The sequence below is a fragment of the Microtus ochrogaster genome, linkage group LG9, assembly GCF_000317375.1.
Source record: "Microtus ochrogaster isolate Prairie Vole_2 linkage group LG9, MicOch1.0, whole genome shotgun sequence".
Lineage (NCBI taxonomy): Eukaryota > Metazoa > Chordata > Mammalia > Rodentia > Cricetidae > Microtus > Microtus ochrogaster.
This window is the reverse complement of record NC_022034.1, coordinates 38,381,382-38,389,331: the sequence shown is the minus strand read 5'-3', so window position 1 is coordinate 38,389,331 and position 7,950 is coordinate 38,381,382. Positions and strand designations below refer to the sequence as shown.

Sequence of the window (7,950 nt, the reverse complement as noted above, 5' to 3'; positions counted from 1 at the left end):
ACACACACACACACACACACACACACACACACACACACACACACAGTATAGAGGAACCCACATGAAGATTAGAGTGAAAGCAATGTCAAATGAGTGTGGAAGAGCAGGAGCCCTACTTGGCACTAATTGAGAAATATCTGTATTTTAACAACAATGAAAAGACAAGCAAGCAGGGCCACGTTACCTAAGATGACCCCAAAACACAGAAGCACAAAGAATAAATTTATTTACTAATTTAGTTCTCCATTTGGTGAGGAGTTTTGTTCATTTCTGTTATTGGTGATGTTTTGAGGTATTTTTATTTTCTTCCTCTTTCTTTCCTTTTTATTTTGAGTCTGGGTAGTAGCCCTGGTATATTCCTGGTCTGGAAAATGCTATGTAGACTAACTGTCCTCAAACTTGTGGGTATCCCTCTGCCTCTGTCTCTGCCTCTGGGTGCTGGAATGACAGGCATGCACAGCCATGGCTAGAGTTGCATTTGGGTTTTTAAGACTTGTTAATGATCAAGGGATTCATAAATACATCGATAATCTATTTTGGGTCTACATAGTCTCTGCAAAGACTCAGGAAAGGTCCCAAGAATCATCCAATCCAACTAAAGAACTGCTTCAAAACAGTAACTCCATGGAAACTCCTGATCGCCAGCTGGCCGCACGCGGTCAGGACATCCTAAAATTTCACCAGGACTTAAGCAGAGTAAACCCACCCAATGGGAATCCACATTCCCACTTAAAGAGTTACACAGCTATGTTCCGAATCACTAATTCAAGCCAGGATTATTAATCTATGACTTTCTTTTAACTTTACTTCTTAGAGGCAGGGCCTTACTATGTAGGCAAAGCTAGTCTGGGATTCACTACTGGGTCCAACTTTATGCTAAAGTTGAGGCCCTCCTGCCTCAGTCTCCTTCGCTCTCCCTTAGACTCTCAGGCACTAGACGGGCGAGTGTGTGGCACTATGCCCATCTAACGTAGACTCTTAGATTTAACCTTGCTGTAATCGAAAGGCAAACCAAAGGAGGAGGTTTGGTAAAAGAGTATTTACCAAACACAGTCATACAATATTTATGAAACCACATGATAAAACTGTTGACCATTTACTAACTAGGAAAAGGGGCAGGGAGGCAGAGGCAAACAGTCTGAAAGTACCTTGGGGCCATCAGATACATACAGTAGTAGCAAGCAGAGCAGGGCAAATCTCGCCTTTGCTTTTCTCTGGACACAAGAGGCGATTCAGGTAAAGTATGTAATTTGGTTTAGAGGAAAACTGTGATTGCATCAGTCTGGCCTTGCCCTTGGCTTGACTTTGCGTTTCTCCAGAGATTGCTTGGACTTGCTTGGACTGCCCTTAAGTACAATGCCCCAAAAAGTCTGACCTGTGTTGTCAGAAACTGGCTCTCAAGTAAGTTCCATTGGGCAATTCCTCCTTATGACAACCCGAGTTTCATCAGGAAGCATTTGGAAAGATTTACACTCTGGGTGGCTCCTCCTTTTGCTTTCTTTTTATTTTTTGTAAGGGTCTTTTTGTTTTGTTTTGCTTTTTAATAATTTCACCATTTCTGGCTTTCATTGTATGGCTGAACTATAGGGTAAGCTCTGTCTCATGCGTTCTCTCTCTCTCTCTCTCTCTCTCTCTCTCTCTCTCTCTCCCTCTCCCTCTCCTTTCTCTCTCCCTCCCTTCTGCTTCTCCCCCTCCTTCTCTCCTTCTCCTCTCCCCCTCTCCCCTTTGCTCTTTGCACTTTCTAGTGACAAATCTGTTAACTGTTTGTAAAGTCCCACTAACTTGATCTAAATCCCAGAAACTACATTGTTAGCTGTGCCTTTTCCTTTGACCGTTTTTTTTCAGAAGAGGACAAGGTGCACATCACAAATAAGTGTCTGTTTATGGGCTGAAAGGAAAACCTTTTTCCAGTGTGGGTCTGCATGCTGGCCTAAGGGGGTTCCCTTTACATTCTAAGGATAAGGAGTTAGCCTGAAGCAGGTTGTTCATCATCAACAGGTTAGTACTGAAATTTGGAAATCACTTTACAGCCAGACAAAAGAGCATTCTCACTTTTATAGCTATGTTAATAGGGCACCTGTAGAAAAAGAAAAAAAGGAAGGGGGAGGGGAAGCAGAAAACCCTGATTGAATTCTATATCACACTCAAAATTTAACTCAAAATGAAACAAAGTCTTAATACAAAACAAAATATTATATAAAACTTAGAATATAAAACAGGAAAGAATAACTTTACAATCTAGGGTAGGGACTAAATGTCACACTTGACACCTAAAACACAACTCACAAAAGCAAAAACTGATGAACTGAACCAGAACAAAATTTAAAGCTTTTGTTCTACTAAAAGAAAAAGCAAAGCAACACACACAAAAAAATTGGCTGCACCAGAATGTTTGCAAACCACACATGTCATACAAGACCATACATAAAATATGTAACAAGTCCCCCAAATTCAACAGGAAAATCTAGAAGATTCCGTTTTAAAACAGGTAAAAGACAGGAAAATAAATTTCACTGATGATCTAGAGATGGTAGTATATGTATGTACAGACACTGGGTTCATTAGGCATTCATTAAAACTGAGATGAACTATTACTGCATACTCTTGAAATGGATAAAATAAACGCCGACACCATCAATACTGGTGACAATGGGAACGGGGTCACTCATACGTGGCTGATGGGAATGCCAAGTGTACAACCATTCATTCTGGAAAAGACCGGCAGTTTCTTATAAAGGAAAACATTAATTTATTATTTGACTCAGCAACTGAGTATTTAACCTAGACAAATCGACATTTAAAAATTCACACAAAAATTTATAGAACAATAGAATAAGCAGCTTTGCTTACAACAGCCCAAACCAAATGTCCTTCAACAGAACAATGGCTAAAAAGCTAACATCCTCCTTCCATGGAAGAGACCATTTAATACACAGGAGTAAATTATCGATAACTAATACACACAACAGCTTGGATGGATCACAAGTAAATTCAGAGGGGACAAAAACCCTAATATGTTATGTTACTATAACATATATGGTACATGAATTGATTTATATAATGGTCTTGAACTGAGGACTGAAGTCTAGGGATTCACTAGTAGCTAAGAGTGTCAAGTAGAGTGGAGGGCATGAGGATGGTTACAGAAGGGCAGCACAGTTAAGTTGACTGTGATCCTGGTCAGACAAATCTACTCACAAGGTAGAACCACATACAACTAAATATGTGTGCACAAGCACGCACATGACTGTGCACAGACGGGTGCGCGTGCGCACACACACACATGCTTGTAATTTAGCAAACTAAACAGAGGTGACACCCCATAAGGATGTCTGTTTCCTAGTGCAACATATTACTACTAAGGGGGAAGAGAATGAAGAATACAGGGTTTTTCTAACATTACATACATCCACAAAGAAATAGATAATTATGTCAAAACAGTCATATAGTTCTTACCCTAAATGTACTATTTTTCTAATGGCTCATCCATTACAAAGCTGACCTCTTCCTTCCCCTATGCTGCTACACTCTCTAGTCCCAAGAGCAGGAAACATTCTGCTACAATAAATACTTCAGCTCCTGTTTTCCCAAGTGCCTGATTTGTGGTGTATTGTTCTGACTGGGGCACATCCTTTGGAGATAGCCCTATGTTTGGATACTAACTCTGGTGCTGCATAAAATGGACAGAACATTTTCTGAGTCTCATTCACCTTGTTTGTTAAGTGGAAATAAAATAACCTATGTCTATGACTTATTTTGATGATATACACTAAAGCACTCACACACAGTATGTCACCAATCTAGCATCCATTTTCCTTCAAAAGTCTAAAACATAACTTAATTTCTTGGTAAATACATTGACAACAAATCCTTTGGTTTTAGTTCTAAGGCTTATATTTAGGATATGCTTATATTTAGGATATGGGAAATGCATCTTTACAAGCATAGATTGTGGAGTGGGGATACAGTGAGGCTAAATTCAGTTCTTGAGCATACCAACTTAGGAGCCCATAATGATCACTTGAAACCTAGCCTCTCTCTGAGGCCAACAGCATTATCAATCATTTAATTATGATTAGTGAGTGACAGTCAATCAGTGGCTTGAATCTGTAACAAGCCGGTACCAGATACTCTATCATAAAGCACACACACATTAGAGGAGCTGAAGCCTTAAGACTCAGACTCTAATGATGTCATCTCACCCTTCCACCTACAAAGTACATGTCTCTTAGTCAGGATTCCCCACAAAGCTTTAAATGTGTCAGATTTTAAACTAGTGCCCAGTCAACTAAGTTCCTGACCAGCAGGAACTAAGGAAGAGAACTCCAAACAACCCACAGGCTGGCACAGGACTGCTATACCCTCTGAAGGGAGCTGGAGCCTCAGAGAACCATCCACGTAGAAAGATGGGTCATTCCTCGGATACTCACTTTTACAAAGTGGAGGACATTTAACTTTTGTTGGTCACCCACTCTCCTGCTGAACAATCACACGGAACACAAAGTGTCAAGTAATTCCCGAGGTCAAAGCCCTCCCAAAGGTTATTGTCTTCAAGCACTGATATAATTTTTGCAAAATAAATGCTTACCGAGCAAAATAACTCTGTTTCCGTTCCTTCTGTTCCTTCTTCTCCTCCTTAGTATCCATAATACACAGTCGGAAGTGCAAACTACTTGGAAATGTCCTTTTTAATCAGTGAATCATATTCCTGCAATTAAAGTAAATACACAAATGAAGCAACTAGAAGTCGAGACGTCTGTAATGGCTAATAATAGGCAGAATAAAGCAGAGTAGAGTTACATGGTCCAAAACAAATGAAGGATAAACTTTAACCAGGAAATAGTCACATGAGTCAAGTGCACAATGCAGATGGGCTGGGAGTGAGGCAAACCACAACACCACCCTAAGAATGTTAAACCACAAAGCAGACTAGCAATGGGAACCAAACTGAAAAGCTTTCTTCATAATTAACAACGGTTTCAAAATGAACACGTCCACTGACCAGGAGACCAAGGGATAGTGATGCATGGTCTGCTCACTCATTTATTTTTTTAAATACTGAACACACAATCTCTCTTTCCTAGTAATTCATCATAAATAGTTCTCATGGGTAAGGATACAGATGGCTCACTTGGGCGTGTTATAGAAACGAGCTTTGCCCCAAAGTAAAAGTAATGTGGGCATTCTTTCTGATCTTCTCATCTTCTGGACATACCAGCAAGAACATCCCGTTTGAGCAAATGTGGAAATGAAAGCACATAGGTTCAGGAAATGACTTGGAAAGCTGTGGCTCTCTGTGCTCCTCAACCTCTCTCCAGCCAGACAACCTCCACTACGCTTGCTGCCGTGGTGTAAACCAATATAATAAAAGCTTGTTTCTAGAACAACCTTCCTGAAATACCACTTTCACCGTACCATTCCTCGGCTCACAGTTCCATGTCCACTCACTACCAGCTTCAGCAGGAGAATTTCCTACAGTGCTTTCAATCATCCAACGAAACATATGTTCATCAATTAATTTCAATTTAAAGAAGACAAAGTACATTTACAAAAAAAAATTGTTTATGTATTTATTTCAATTCAGTTTCATGCACAATATACATTATGGGAAAGACACTATAATACATATTGAAACTCAAGCTCAATGAGGCATTAGATTTGCTCTAATGGAATCCACTCTCTTTTGTAAGGCAGACACAATATTGCAATATCATGAGACATCTATTGTTTCAGAGGGGACACAGGTGCCATAAAAAAAAATTACAGGATAAAAAAAAACAGTCAAAATCAGCATCCCAAAATGTATGTATCTCAAAATGTCATGTTGGTCATGATAAACATGCACTTTTTTTTTTGTCAATTAAAAGCCTTAATGTCTTAAAGTTATTTTTTAATTATGTGTATGGGTATGTGAAAGTAAATACAGGTACATGCCGGGGTCAGAGGCCTCAGGTCCCTGTGGAGTTGGAATTACTGTCTTATGTGGGTACTGGAAACCAAAGGCAAGCATTTTACAATAGTATAAGGTCTTAATTGCTGACTCATCTCTTGAAACCCTAAAACCCTCAACATTAAAAAAAGAAAAAGCAAAACCCACTTGGCCTTCGATAGCCCACCTGATCCCCCCATCTCACAGAGAAAGAATGTGGGTACGAGTGTGGGCTGCTTTTCACAAGTATAAGAAAGTGCTTCAGTCTGAACCACAGCAAGAGAGCAGAAGAGCTCCCTGTTGTTCCGCTGTTCTGGGGTAAAGTATGCAGCACAGAAGTGTGGGACTGAAAAGGCCTGGGAAGGACTGGGCTCAGGGAAGAAGGAGCTTGTTTGTCATGCTAAAGAGCCATGCACCATCCCAGCTAGGCATCCCCTGAGCCCACTCTGAGGCACTTGCTAGCCATCTCTAAGTAAGGACACCAAAGCCACGGACTCTATTTGCAGCAGGAACCCCATGAGCAAGGAGTTCAGTGACTGTTCGTAAGAACACCAACTTTTTCATCCCTGATGCATACATAGGAAAGGAAGTCACCCAAGGATTCGTCTGTGAGTCAGTGTGGCATAATCATGAGCAGACAATGACTTGAAAGAATAAAGACAGGAGATTTTTAGGAAAGAACTTATGCTTAAAATTGGTTACGAGAAGAAGGCTCAGAACCAGTCAACAGCAATTGGGAGAGAAAGGGGGATGGCTCTGAGGACCGCTTCAGAAGTAGATGAGATCTGGCAATCTGCTCAATTTAGGCAGCGCAGGCGAAGGAATGAAGAAGATCCAGGTTTCTGCTTCAGGGACCAGGTGAACTGTGACAGCAGAAAGAGGGTGTCACAGTGTGGGGGAGCTGGGCTACACGGAGACTAAGATCAATTTTCGATATGTATGGATTCCAAGAGCTTGTGGGTGGCCAACTGGAGACACTCTCTAGTCTTTAGTTAATTTGGTTACAATGAAAGCACAGGAGGATAATAAACACAAGAGGAAAAAGAATAAGAAATTTGCATCATATGGTTATTATCATTAGGAGAAAAAAATGAAAAGAAATAAAGAAAAATATATCAAGTGGAGATCACTCTAGAAGCTTGATGTGGGCTGTGCCCTTGATAAACAAACAAACAAATAAATAAATAAAACTTCATCCAGTGAGGAAAACAAATATGAGCAAATAGTCAATGTGTGGTAGGAACTTTGAGCTTCCAAAAAATAACCCTCAGGATTTAGAACATAAAAGGTTGTACTTTGATAAAGATAGAACATAGCATTGCAATAGATAAAGAGAGATGAGGGACCCCAAGAGGGGGGAACACCCAATCAGAAGAGTAGGAGTGGGAAAAGGGAATCAACCTTCCTGTCAAATGCCACATCATCCACTTCAGCCCGCTAGCTACTTTAGTAATCCTTAGAACCGCTTCACACAGAAATCCTCCCTGTCTAAAGGTGTGTGATGGGGGGTGGGGGCGAGATGTCAACTAATTTCCCCTACTCAACACCACTGGAACAGAGATTTAGATTCAGTTCGGTACGTTCTGGTATCTTGTCATAATCTGGAGTCAAAAGCAATCAGAGATGAACCAGATAATAGAGTGTGGAATTTACAATGGTCATTGTTTCAGCAAAAACCATGTAGGGCAAGACAAACATAGCTGGCCTTATCAAACTGAACTGAGTCCAAAGAGCAGTGGGCATGGAAGCCAAACTACAATGAGTTGGGGTAATCTATATCTATCCATAATAAAAGACAGAAGCTGAACTTCCAACTCTAGTTAGCTCCGTCCCACCCTATGGCTTGAACTCTTTCTCAACTCTAACCTTTTTTTTTTTTTAACTCCTTTCCCAAGCTTGAAGTTGCTTCCTTCTCCTGAGCAGATCAAGCAGAAGCCTTTCTTAGTGTGCTCTTTCCTCTCCTCTGCAGGAACGTAGTTCACACGTTATCTGTTATCTCGGGCCATTGCATCACAGACTGT

At 40.6% G+C, this 7,950-nt stretch overlaps 1 protein-coding gene across 1 annotated transcript in view; it reads right to left on the bottom strand.

Moving 5' to 3' along the window:
• Window positions 1–7,950, bottom strand: part of Ncoa7 (nuclear receptor coactivator 7) — a 148,225-nt gene that overhangs the window by 117,526 nt on the left and 22,749 nt on the right. Inside the window, exon 2 of the mRNA XM_013352416.2 lies at window positions 4,589–4,708. Coding sequence (XP_013207870.1) covers window positions 4,589–4,647 — 59 coding nt within the window. The 5' untranslated portion in view covers window positions 4,648–4,708. The remainder of the gene's footprint in view (window positions 1–4,588; window positions 4,709–7,950) is intronic.